This window comes from Lepidochelys kempii, chromosome 3 (assembly GCF_965140265.1).
Source record: "Lepidochelys kempii isolate rLepKem1 chromosome 3, rLepKem1.hap2, whole genome shotgun sequence".
Lineage (NCBI taxonomy): Eukaryota > Metazoa > Chordata > Testudines > Cheloniidae > Lepidochelys > Lepidochelys kempii.
This window is the reverse complement of record NC_133258.1, coordinates 158,738,779-158,752,704: the sequence shown is the minus strand read 5'-3', so window position 1 is coordinate 158,752,704 and position 13,926 is coordinate 158,738,779. Positions and strand designations below refer to the sequence as shown.

Genomic DNA, 13,926 nt, shown 5'->3' with positions numbered 1-13,926 from the left:
TTTCCAATTTTTCCACATTCTTCTTGTAGTGTGGGGTCCAAAACTGGACACAGTACTCCAGATGGGGCCTCACCAATGTTGAATAGAGGGGAACAATCACGTCCCTCGATCTGCTGGCAATGCCCCTACTTATACATCCCAAAATGCCACATATCCTTTTCTGCAGAACTGCTGCTGAGTCATTCAGTCCTTAGTCTGTAGCGGTACATGGGATTCTTCCATCCTAAGTGCAGGACTCTGCACTTGTCCTTGTTGAACCTCATCAGATTTCTTTTGATATTGGACTCAACTCCGAAGCTCCCTCCTCCTTAAGGGGAACTGCTCAGTAACCACCTAGAGTGGCACATCCCTAGGGACGCTATTTGAAAAAGACGACGTGGTTACTCTCACTGTGCAGAAACTGCGGTACAATCAAGATATGTATCCCTATGGTGATCCACTACCCTCTCTCCTTCCCATCTGCTTCAGAGTTCTTTGCTTCCTGATAGAGAGGAAACTGAAGGTGGTTTGCCTGCCAATACTATATAACAGCATGGAGCATGAGGCTGAGTAAAGTGCATGCATGAGTCGAATAGACGCTACTATTATAAATCTCCGATCAAAGGCGAAGGGGTGCAAGCATATCTAGAATGGAGCACCTGTCCGGGCACATATCTTGAAGAACCACAGTTGCTGTACCGGTTGAGTGACCATTTCTTCCTTGGTATAGCTGCTGATCCTCAACCCTCATCTACAATGTTTGCTTTCAAGACTGTATTTTTACGTTCAGTACATGCCTAGAATATTGGTTGTCTCTTCAATTGATTTGGGAAATGTTGATTTTATACTAATGTGTTTCTGCGTGAATTAATAAATTGTTGATTGGTTAAGAGTAATCAAGTGTCCTGATTAAAAAAAAAAAGGTTCAAGATGAAAATTGATTTGAAAAGAACCTAGCATTAAATTAATAAGCTAATGCTTCCTGGACTCAATAAAAAGGGGTTATCCTAATTAGATTCTGTTCTGATGATGGCTATAACACTTATCACATTGACAAATCTAGCTTGTTGGATACTAGATATAAAACATAGTTGGCACGATGGCAAATTCATAAAATTGACCCCCTTTCATGCCTGTATGCCCTCCTTAAAGAATCAGTGTTTAATTCAGCTAAACTGCTGGTAGATATGTCCATATTATATATATATATATATATATATAATGAATGAATGTTTGTTCACACCACATGGAAGAATCCTGTATGAAAGCCTTATCTTGTCCAAACCAATGCCACTGGACTCTATGAGCCAGCCAAATGCAGCTTCAGTCCCCTAGAGGTATCATATGTGCTGTGTAGTAATATCTATATCTGTACTGAGACTACCGGCAACAGGACCCCCAGTCTCCTCTCCCATATATTGACCAGTCATGGCCTGCCTCCCAGAATTATTTCACAGGCTGATTATGTCCCAACGGACACCAAAAATCACCTCTGCTCTTTCCTAAATTGCACTTCAGTTCTGTGATCCAACAAATACTTCTGCCAAACCCTGTTTTGGTGACTGAGAACACCTTGGATAGTGTGCATGCAGCATGTTTGTGCAAATGCATTGACATTGAGGAATTAATTTTAAAAGTTAGTGTATGTGTGTATAAACATATATTATAGTAAAAGCTTAAATTAAAGTATGGTAGGCATTAGGCTTTGAGGACACTCTGGATAGGGCCTTAGTTTATTTTAGTGTTTATTACTAATGTATATTTTTGGTTATTTTGTAATATTTATCTTTATTTATACTCTACTAACATATTAAAAAGATAAAGAATTATTTCTTTCAGAAGTATTGTCTTATTTAGCATAGAAAAATTGAATTTCCATGGTGTGTCTGTCTCTATGGAACTTAAAAGCATTTCTGAACAATACAGAAAAGTCTGTAATAAAAGGTTGACTGTTACAAAATGTGCTGAATGTGATGTATAAGGGAGTTAAAGCATACCTGTCTAAATTTATTTTTACTAACACTGTAGGTGGCAGAAATGAAGGGAGCTCAAAAGCTTTTTCAGTCTGTGCCAACTGACAGCAAAGAAAATCCAAAATATGTTGAGATAAGTGAATGGCGTCAGATGATGAAACGCTTTTCAAGGTTTCTTCAGCTAGTTGACAAGATCTTCCAAGAACTGCTCCGTAAACTGGTGCACAATGCTCTCCAGCTGCTGTTGGAGTTATTTAAGGATTCCAGCAATGTGACCAATCCAGATGAAAAGAAGAATGAAAACCTTATAAGGTTATTTGTGGTGCTCTAGGTTGGGAGCACTGGTTTAAAACATTTTAATTTCATTATATTATTTTCTTAAAGTAATCTGATTCTTTTTTATTTTGCTCTGCTTTTAAATTGTTTGTGGACCATCAGTTTCTTCTACATTGTTTTCAAGCCCTCTACACACATGATTTCCTTATTGTAAATACTTAGAGATGTGAGATTTGACTCTTAATGGAGACATCAGTACAGTAAGCGGCAGATCCGTGGCTCTTAGACCCAAGGCTGGGGAGGGGCTCAAGGGCAACATTAATGTGCTTTCTTCACTGCTCCAGGTGAAAGGATTGTAGGCTTCCAGATTTTGGGTGTGGGCAGTGTGCCTCTCTTGGATCTAAAGCTCCGTACTTTACTGGTCCGTGGGTTCTTTCCACATTTAGGGCTCAGATCTATAGATCCATTCTTATGTTCTCATCCAAAGTCCACTGAAGTTAATAGGAGTCTTTCCATTGACTTCAGTGGGCCTTGGATTGTACCCTTAGTCTGCAGTATAAAATTGGATTTGTGTAACTTGGCTACAGTAGCATGCATTTGTGATGGAAATACATGACCTGTTGTTTTAGACTAATACTTCCTTATTTGGTTAGTGAACTTTCTTTATTTGTAATTGAGGCTGGGGAAGTTACACATAATGAATGAGTAGATCCATGAGTAAGGAAACTATGGCATTTACTTGACATTAGTTCAAATGTAACCTACATTTGATGTGAGTATTCATAGTTTGTAGTTTTTCCTCATTGAAGTGCTCTCCTCTTTGAAGTATTTCAAATGTTTCTTTTAAGTGAATTTTAGTGCCGTGAAAGAGTGCAGAATTAATGTTCTGGCATCTGAATTTTTTTCTTTATCCACAAAACAGATGTAACACAGCTAGCAAGTATCCAGTTATCTCTACACCACCTAATCAATGTGTCCTCCCAAAGTTCCAGAGAGAACCCCTAGAGGTGTCAGAGTAATTTTAATTTCTGTTTCCATATAGTTCTTCATATTTCTGCTGAGGTTAACAGGCTGCCACATGATATTGGTTTATATAATGTGTGGGATCTGGACTGGGATCACAACTCCTTTCACAAAGACAAATATATATAGTGTATGACAATATTCCATTACTACTTGTCTGAACCATATTTGAACGCATGGCCTAAAACTGAAGATCTTCATATTTCTTTACCAATTCCCTGAGTCATCCAGTTCCCCACACACTGTAAATTTTTATATTCCTTCTAGATTACATTACAAATACAGGTTTGTGTTTTTATTTGGAAAAATGATAGTTCATGCCTGATATATAAAGCCATGATGTGAAATCGTGATGTAGTGAAGTGTATAGTCTGTCTGTCTCTCTATCTCAGTGATACTCAGACTGAGGCTTGCAAGCTCTTTAAAGTGGTTGTTTAATGTGTCTCCTGCAGCTCCTTATAACACATAATTAAATTAGAGTGTTTTAATATCAACCAATCTAAGTTATTAAGTTATTTAATATCAACCAATTAAGTTATTATCCAATCAGGATATAGATTATAAAATCATAATACTTGGTCAGTCGTTTTGCTGTGAGAATATATATAAAAATAGTAAATGAAATAATAAATTCACACTACTGTGGCTCTTTTGGGTAATGTTGATTGCTAATTTGGCTCCTGAAATGCTGAGATCTGAGTATCACTGATCTTACTAATAAGTTTACCTGAAAAATAGAGAGATCTATTGAAAAAATGTTACAAACATTTTTAACGAAGCTGCTTTAGTGTTGAAAGATATAGGTAATCAGTAATTCTTTTCTGTCTAATTAGTAAGAAACATATAATATCATTTTCTTTGGTTCATTTTGTTAATTCAGTATTTATAAGAACACTCTTGTGAGACAGTCTGGCCTGTTGGATGCAGAATACAGTTCAGTAGGAGTATCTGAAGAATTCATTCAAGATTTTGAGAGAGCATCTCAAGAACCATCTTTCCATTCAAGGGAGGACAAAGTTTTAAATCCTGAAATAATTACTGTAGCTGATATTGACAAGGTAAAGCAGCTGCCAAAATATAGGATTTTTCTTTGAGTGCTTGACATATATATATTCCACTGTTAGTGTGTGTGCTTCCCAGTGCACTAGAACTGGAGGATTCTAGTGATCAATACCCATTGGGGTGGTGCACACTCCCTGAGTGTCCTCATTCCTCCAACTGAGGGCATAAAGGGCAGGATTACCCGTCCACCTCTCAGTTCCTTCTGACCACCTGTTGCTAAAAGTTGGAGATCCCAGTGACATCTTGTGCTCACTGTTTTTCTGTGCTCATCAATAACTTTTCTTGTGTAAATACTTAGTGTAGTCATTAGTGTATAGTATTTCCTTTGTTGTCTTCTAATAGAAGATTTGCTTTTATTTGTTTTGTTCATAAGGTGGTGCTCCAGTATTGACTTGAGTCATGCATAAGTCCCCAGGCTTTAAAAACTGCTTGTCTTGCAAGGTAGTTACGCCTGTTAATGATAGCCGTATTAGATGCCTCATCTGTTTAGGTGAAGATCATGTCAGGGACATGTGCTATTTGCAAGTGCTTCTCTAGAGAATTAAAAACCAGAGAAGCCTGTCTGAGAGAATAGCTTATGGAGAGTCATATACTTCCAGTCTGTGATCCTGGCCAGCCTGAAACTGATCAAGTGAAGCACGCCACCTCTAGAAGTGCTCCAGCAGCTACAACTTCATATGTTCCATCATTGAGGTCCTTGTCCTCTGATAGATGGAGAAAAATCCTTAAGATGACCAGAGAAAAGAAGCACTGTTCCCATGCCTGGGAACATCATCAAAAACTCCTAGGACTTCAAGCTCTGTATATATCAATGATCGCTCAGGACCCAAAAAGGGCTTCTGGAGCACCTGTGGAGACTGACCCATCATACTCTCAGTGAAAAGGTACCTTATAAGTTGACTGGTACTGAACTAGTACTGTCTACATCAGGTTACTTGGCACTGGTACCAATGATGCCAGTATTGACCACTTGGGTGCCAATGAAGCTGCTACCCTCCACCGTTCTTTTGGTAGCAGTAACCCTGAGATGATTACCATTGATGTGTTCAGAGATGGCACTAATGACTGCAGCACCAATACTCTCAGTACCATGAAATCCCCAAGTGTCTATGGCAGCCAGAGACTTGCTCCGCATGTCAGTTCCAGGGTCTCTCATATGTCAAATCAGGGGTCTTGGGACTGGCTTCAGTACCATTAAAGCCAGTCTGAAGCCTTCAAATATAAGGGCTCCAGGTTACACCTACTGGCACCGCACTGTCCTTACCAAAGGAATATTCTTTTTCCCCATCAGATTTACAGAGCAGCAGAGAGGCTTCCCCTGCTAAATCCCATTCATCCAAATTTCCCCCACCATCCACATCCAGGCAGTATTCTATAAAGTGTTTTTACAAGCATACCTACAGGTCCCTGGCAAGAAGATAACTTCTTGATGTCCTTCTTGTTAGCCACCAGCTCCTTACACTTACTCCCTGTGATATTATTGAGTGCCGGGGAAATCCTGCAAGCAATGAGATCTCTCAACTTCAATCCAGACCAACCTTCTAGAAAAGATATTGTGCTCCCTCAAATGGCTCATCCTGTTGCTAGCTTAGCTCCTTTGGATGAGGGCATGCAGGAAGAACAGCAGATTCCAATGCATCTGTCTGTCTTCCTCACCAGAAGAGACCATTATACCTGAATCATCTTCATGGGTCCTGGATGACTACAGATCCTTCCAGGATCCCATGTAGAGGGTTGTCTTGTCTCGCGCTATCCCTGGGGTAGTGGTCCAAGAAAGCCTTCACAGATTGTTGAATATATTATACTGAGCTGTACCCAGGCAGGTATCTTTACATATCAACACCATCAAATCTTTGGACCCTGCTAAATTCCTGTGGCAAACACCAGCTTCTCTGGTGTTGTGACAGTTAGGGTCCAGACACCTCAGGGAGAGAGCAGGGGGTCTGAACCCCGAAGAATAAGCAATTAACTCAACTTATTGTACTATAAACAGTGTCTTGGAAGGTATCATATGAAAAGTGACAGGTTTCAGAGTAACAGCCGTGTTAGTCTGTATTCGCAAAAAGAAAAGGAGTACTTGTGGCACCTTAGAGACTAACCAATTTATTTGAGCATAAGCATGAAGTGAGCTGTAGCTCACGAAAGCTTATGCTCAAATAAATTGGTTAGTCTCTAAGGTGCCACAAGTACTCCTTTTCTTTATATGAAAAGTGGTGACACACTAGTCATGAATATCATTGCATGAAATACATATGAATGATGTGTAATGGGTTGTGTGTGTGTGTGCTGGAAATATATTCCTAAAATATTTTTTGGGGGTGGACTTGATGAACACATTTTTCCTGGGCTAAGGCATGTTGTTTACATGTGCATGTTTACCTGTGCATGTTTACCTGTGCATCCAGTGTAAATTGAGCAAGGTGATGCCAGGTACAGTGGAAGTACATTTGAATTTAAGGTAAACAAAGTAATCAACAGAAAGAGCTAATTCCCAAGAGGATGAGGAAGACTGTGTCTGTTAATCAGCAGGGGAGAATAACTTTATCTTGGGATACACTTCAAAAGAATACATTTCAAAGGTTTGCTGGACTATAGGAAGAAGGTGAGAGAGAAGTGCTTAGTATCCATCACTTTAAAGGACAGAAGAGGCCGGCACTCTTGACATCTGTGAAAAGTTGATCCTTCAACCATGGGGGATGAAGAGAATGAGAACTGACTGTAGATGAGAAATTGCCTGAGACCAGGATTGTAAACTTTCTTTAGACAAAAGAAAGTGTGTTACTTTTGTTTTATTTGTAACCATGCCATTCTCTTTTTCTCTTGCTTATTATCACTTAAATCTGTGTTCTTTATTAATAAACTTTATGCTTATTTTTACTACGGACCCCATCTCAGTGCTGTGTATTAAGTTAAGATGTGTTCTCAGTGAGTCAGGAGGCTGGTGTTTGTTTATTGCCTCTTTGGAGACTTCAGACTTAATTTCTGTAAGTGTCCAATGAGAGGGGCTGGATACTGCAGAGAAACATCTCTGGGGAGGTTGGGAATTGGAGCGCACTGAATGTTACTTATGAGGCAAGGTCTAGACTGGCAGAATCTTGAATAGTTTTCTGGTAAGGCAGACAGACTGATGTGGCAGGGAGCTGTCACACAGTTTAAGCTCCAGCAAAGCTCTTTCTTGCTAAGGCAGAGAGGTAACACAGTGGCTTAAGATTCTAGGTTCCCTGAGGAGACCATCACTAATCTCAAAAAGAGCTGACTTCTACTATTAACTGCCATTGCAGGGGTTTGAGAAGCTCTTTATTGACCCTCTGCTGGGTTCTTTGGTGATAATGGTGAAGGGAGAAGGTCAGATGGGCATTTCAAATCTACTCCAAAGGACAAGGAGCCAGAGAGGCTTGATTTGCTTGGAAGGAAAGAAGACTTATTTTAGTTGTAGCCTCCAAATAACAATTACAAACTACCAGGCACTATTATTGAAATATGATTTTAATAACTGAGTCACTGAACAGATTTACTGACAAATTGCCTCAAAAAGTGAAGGACCAGTTTAAATCTGTTGTGGCTGAGGGCCAGCAAATAGCCATGACATTGTTGCAAATGACTCTGGACACAGCAGATACAGCCTTCAGTTTCATAAGTGACTGCTGTCACCATTGGGAGATCTTCCTGGCTTCCCACGTCAGGCATATGTAGGGAAGTTCCAAACTTGACCTTTATGGTGCAACCTCTTCAGTGGAAAGATTGACAAGGCTTTATACTCTCTTAAAGACTCTAGAGTGACACTAATGTCTTTAGAAATATATACCCCAGGCCCCAAGAAGAGGCAGTGTAGGCCTCAACAGTGCCACTGCCAGTGCTCCTTTCAACATTGGCAGGCTGATTTCGCCAGAGTGTGACATAAGTTTCTATGAAGAAAATAATCTACATCTGCATCAATGAACTCTACCCATCGACCTCCATCAGCCTCAAGGAAGCCAATTTGACTACTTCACTGGGAGCAGAGACCAGTCATTTTGGATCTTCCCAACCAGTCCCCGTCCTCTGGGAATCAGTTGTACCATTTCTGCAGTATCTGCAACTTCATAAACACAAATCGTTCTAGGCGCTGTGGAATTGGGATACACCATCCAATTCCACATTTTACTGTATGTTGCCAACCTCTTTCCCCATCCCTATTCAGTGACTTATCACAAGATTGGACTGTTTAAGATGTACAGTCTTCTCTAGGTCTTGGAGCAATAGAGGGAGGTCCCTTTACAGCACAGGGGAAGAGAGTTTTACTTCTGGTATTTTCTTGTACCCAAAATAAGAGGGCATTTTCAAGCCTGTCCTGGACCGAAGGAAATAGAACATCTGTTCAGAAAGCTAAAATTAAGTATGAGAGCCCCTTGCCTTCATTATCCTGTCCTTCGATTCAAACAATTGCTAAGCTGCTATCGACCTCAAGGTTGCCTATGTTCATGTGGTTATCCACCCAAGGCACAGAAAATACGTAAGGTTTTTAGTGGGGGTCGTCACTACCAATATACAGTGCTTCCGATTAGCTTCTCATTAGCTCATTTCAGACAACTTGGGATCCACTTATTCCCATAACTGGACAGTTTAATTCACGGACAAGCCAGCCAACAAGTAACAGATAGCATCTGTCAAATCCACTTGCTATTTGCAAAACTGGGTCTGAAATAAACAAGGAAAAGTTGATACTATCTTATGTACAAAGAATTGAGTTTATTGGGGCCATTCTAAACTTTTCTGCAACCATCTACCTGCCTCAGGAAAGGTTTCAGTCCATCTAAACCTATGCACCAATCTGTAGGCTCACCCAAGTACAACAGTGAGGACTTGTCTGAAATTACTAGGATGCCTGAAATGAAATTAAATAAAATCTGCCTCAGATCATCTCATCTTCCCAGAGTGCAGAATGTTCTAGTGGATTGTCTAAGTAGGAAGTTGATCAGCAACCATGTATGGACCCTGAAACACAAAATAGTTCAGATTATAGTTAACAAATGGGGTATCTGTGCTTTATACCTGTTCACTACCCACAGAAAACAAAGTGTAACCGCTTCTGTTCCTGGCCATTCGTAGTCTAGGATCAATAAGACGCATTCTGGCTTCCTTGCATCTCAGAACTTCTATATGCATATCCTTCAATTGTACTGAGTTCTAGATTTATCATAAAATTGAAATAAAATCAGACCAACATTATATTAATAACTCTAACATGGCTGTTGCAATATTGGTTTTTGGATATTCAGACTCTGTCATGACAGCCTCCTATAACCATGCAATTGTTCCCAGATTTAATCTCTAAGAATCTGAAAAAGTTTCTGCACCAAGATCCTTACAGCCTCTCCCTCACTGCATGGTTGTTGACTGGCTACAGATGCTGGAGAGGATCTGCTCATATAATATACAGAACATCATATTAACAGCAGGAAAAGCTCACCTAGAGCAATTTGCCTAGATAAGTGGGAAAGATTTTATTTGGGCCCACTGTCATCTGCTGTCACCATCCAAAGCGCAGTTTCAAGGTATTTTGGAATATCTGCTGGACTTAAAAGAATAGGGTCTTTCTATGAGTACAGTAAAAGTTCACTTTGAGACCACATGTGCTAGTTACCCTTTGGTCCATGGAAATTCTATTTTCTCCCATCCCATGGAGGGAAGATTTCTGAAAGGCCTGACCTCACAGTAAGGTCCCTCCCTGGGACCTTAATTTAGTATTGGTAACAGTTATGTATCTGCCGCTTGAGTTTTTGGACTCATGCTCTCTTCCATTTATCCGTTAAGACAGCTTTTCTCATTTTAATAACGTTGGTAACAAGAATGGGAGTGCTATAAACTTTAATAGTAGGACCACCACGTACAGTTTTCTACAAAGACAAGGTCTTATTAAGGCCTCCCTCAAAGTTCTCGTCAAAGGAGTTCCACCTAAACCAGGTCATACATCTACCAACATTCTTTCTGAAACTACGTGCTCACTGGGATAAGGAGAGGTTGCACTCACTGGATTCTTGTAGGGCACTTCCTGTTTAGACAGGACAAAACCATGTAGATCCTCACTGAGACTCTGGGTAGCTTACACAGAGAAAAGAAAAGGAGCACTTGTGGCACCTTAAAGACTGATGAAGTGAGCTGTAGCTCACGAAAGCTTATGCTCAAATAAATTTTGTTAGTCTCTAAGGTGCCACAAGTACTCCTTTTCTTTTTGTGGATACAGACTAACACGGCTGCTACTCTGAAACAGAGAAAAGAGATCATCTAATATCAGCATGAAGCATTTCCAGTTGGACCTTTGCCTACATCAGGTCCTGTTATGACTTCGCAAAGCTTGTACCACCTGCAAAAAGTATTGCACAATGTTCCAATCATGGACCTTTATAAAGCAGCAACTTGGTCTTTGATACATAGGTTCACTCCACATTATGCCACTGTTGAAGCATTTATTGCACTTTGGAAAGGCAGTTGTGCATTTGCTGTTTAAATAGACTCTGAGTTCCTTCCACAAAAGGAGTACTGCTTGGGCTCACCAACACTAGAATATATCTGTGTACAAGTACTTGAAGAAGAAGTAATAGTTACTTAACTGTACAGTAACTGGTTCTTCAAGATGTGTTAAACACATATATATTCCATGACCCAGGTTACATCACATTTACTAGAGTCTAATATCACCAAAATTTGTGTGGTGAAGGAACTGAGAGGGTTGGGCTGGCCCTGCCCTTTATGCCATCAGATAGAGGGCACGTGCACAGGGGTGCACATGTGGGAGGAAGAGCATAATGGTTTTCTTTTCCCATGTGAAAGCCAGTCTCTCCCCTGCCTTCCAGTGAATGGCCACAGTTAGTCTTTGTATTCCTCTTTCTGACAACAAGTACCACAGGGAGTTAGTGCTGCTAGTATGGTGTAGCAGCAGGTGTAGTGTCTCAGTGCACCAGAAGGATCTGGAAAGTATTAGAGTTCCTGTTTGGAATGGTATGCATCTATTCTGCACCAATGTAGAGTGATACTTTTAAAAACAAAAATGGTCCTTAAGTTTTTTACTAAATCTATTCATTTTAGTGGGAATTTGCATGAGTTAACTGAGTGAGGATCTCATAATTTTGCTCAAGAAGATTAATGAAAATGATTGAGATTTTGAATCTGTTGTTACTATAGCATATCACACAACAAATGATTTTCAGCTAACAATTGTATACCAGTAAATATTAATTGGTTTTATTTAAACCCACCCAAGTAGTAAAATTTGTAATATTATTTGACACTATTAAAGTAGACAAGATATAATAAAACTTAAGGAGGTGTGGAAATATGAAGTATTCTACAAGTTTAATATTAAATCTACTAAAAATAGGCAGCTGAAATGAAAAGGCTTGTAATTCATAAAAAAATGCATCTGCATCCATCTGAGATTCAAAAACAGACCCATAAAAGTGGATAAGTACAACTCCCATTTTAGAATTAGGGGAAAATGAAGCACAGAGAGTTTTGTAACTTGTTGAAACCAAGAACGGAATTGGTAATAAAATTCACATCTGACTAGTCCCTATCTGTAATCGTTTAATCATTTCATCCTGTCATCTCCAGATCAGAAGTGCTGGCTCTGTTTTGTATCTGGAATAATTACTTCTAACATTCATACAACTACTTTTTAGTGAACACTTTTACACTGATGATGATCAATAATCTCCCTCAGCTTTTGGTCTTAGGATCAGATGTTTTCATTTTTTTTCACTGTATAGTGTCTTTACACAATTGATACTTGTAATTTACGCTGTTGTATAGTGTGATGTTCTGTACTTTTTATTTCTGTTTTGGGATACAGTTTGTAAGAAAAATGCTATATTAAATATTTTAATGTATCCTTGCAATTTAATAATATCTGAATATCAATTTAGGTGTTAGAAGATGTAAAAAAGCAACTGGAAGGAGAGCAAGAATATGCACCAGTATTTGAAGTAAATATAGGTCTAAGAATTCCTTTTGAGAAGTTTAATGATAGGGGCAGCCATCAGGAGGATGAGCTGGAGTCCTGTGACATGCAAGATGATGATTATTTTTCACTGACCTCAGTAGAGTTTTTGAAGCAAAGGTTAAAAGATGATGAAAATTTGAAAAATTGTACCCAGAGTAACAGCAAAAGGGCATATGAGGAGCTGTTGGAAAATACAGAGAAAAAAGAGAGATTTAAGGAAAGTCAAGGAAAAACTGACCTTTCTGGTAAGATAAACAGAGTCCTTTAGGAATAAAGAAAAGTATCATACATGAAACTGACATGTAAACTATTACCGAAATAAGATTTAGAGTATATCCAGTAGCACAGTAGAGATTGAATGAATATTATGCAAATGCTAGAATTTTTGCAAGTAGCAATAACATCATTTAAAGATTACTGTATTTTCTGACCTTACTAGTGACTAATGAAGTACATTTAATTTCTAAGTATTTTGATATTGTAAAAAACCATTTCCATCAGTTAAGCTGTGTGTGTGTGTATGAGAGAGAGAGAGAGAGATACTCTTATCATTTTTCAGTTTTTTTTAGTTACTGCTGTAAGCTAGCCCAAATACTTGGTTGTGACTCCGCATACCAGTGATGGAAACATGGAGAATAATATTTTTGAGACGGAGACCAGCAGTCCATTGATTAAGCTTAATCTTTATAGTGGCATAGCATCTTCTGGAGATGTTTGTTTCTCTCTGCAGGAAACTTTCCAGAAGCTAAAACTATGCCTTTTCCATAAGCAATGTGGTAGAAAGCTTGTGAAAATATCTGTGGCCAGTCAATAAAATGTGCAGACTGCTTCCAGATATTCCTCATGTACATCTCTCCCTGGAAAGTATTTGCTGTTTTTTTCTGGGTGTCAGGTTTGGGAAGAATTAAGTAATTAGATAATTTCACAAAGACAGGTACATGCTAATGGTTGTCAAGAGTTCCTCATATACTTCAACCAGCATCTGAAGATGTGGCATTGAGAATCTCTACAGACAGCTGGAACGGCCACTAGATGTTAGTCAGATTCATCTCAAAGTGCTTCATCAGTCAGCATTCATTTTGGTTTGATGCCGAGGGGGACTCCTCAAGTAGGCCTAATGGCATCCAAACTTCCTGGACAGTGGCAGGAGTCCCTGTCCTGAACCAAGTCGTTGGGAGCTTTCTGCTCTGGAGCAGAACCACCTAGTACCAAGAAGGACTGGACTGAGATTTTGAAGGGCAAAATCATGGCACTTTCCAATACTGGGACTGCTTCTCTGGTACTAAAACCCTCATTGGTACCACTGGATCCAACATCTTCTGCCTCAATGATCTGAGTTATAGTAATGACTCTAACTCTCTACTTGGCTCTAGAATACCTTCTACTGCTTCCAGAAATAGAGTTACCTCCTTCTCCAGACCTCAACGCCCGGCACCAGGACTTCAGCTGCTTCTGATATCACTTTGGTATCCATCTCTGTCCCTGTCCTCAAGTAAGGGGTGAGCCTGATTGGCTCTGGTACTGTCAGTAAATAGAGAGGCAGGTCACCCTACCTCCTCTGATACTAAGGGCTCCCCTTCTGGATCTGGGATAAGAATTCTCAGGGTTGGAACAGAACTATGAGAGGGACCCCTT

At 39.6% G+C, this 13,926-nt stretch overlaps 1 protein-coding gene across 1 annotated transcript in view; it reads left to right on the top strand.

The window, feature by feature from the left end:
* DNAH14 (dynein axonemal heavy chain 14) overlaps positions 1 to 13,926 on the top strand; it is a 454,489-nt gene that overhangs the window by 73,814 nt on the left and 366,749 nt on the right. The window contains 3 exon segments of the mRNA XM_073336702.1: positions 2,008 to 2,264; positions 4,132 to 4,309; positions 12,215 to 12,536. Coding sequence (XP_073192803.1) covers positions 2,008 to 2,264; positions 4,132 to 4,309; positions 12,215 to 12,536 — 757 coding nt within the window.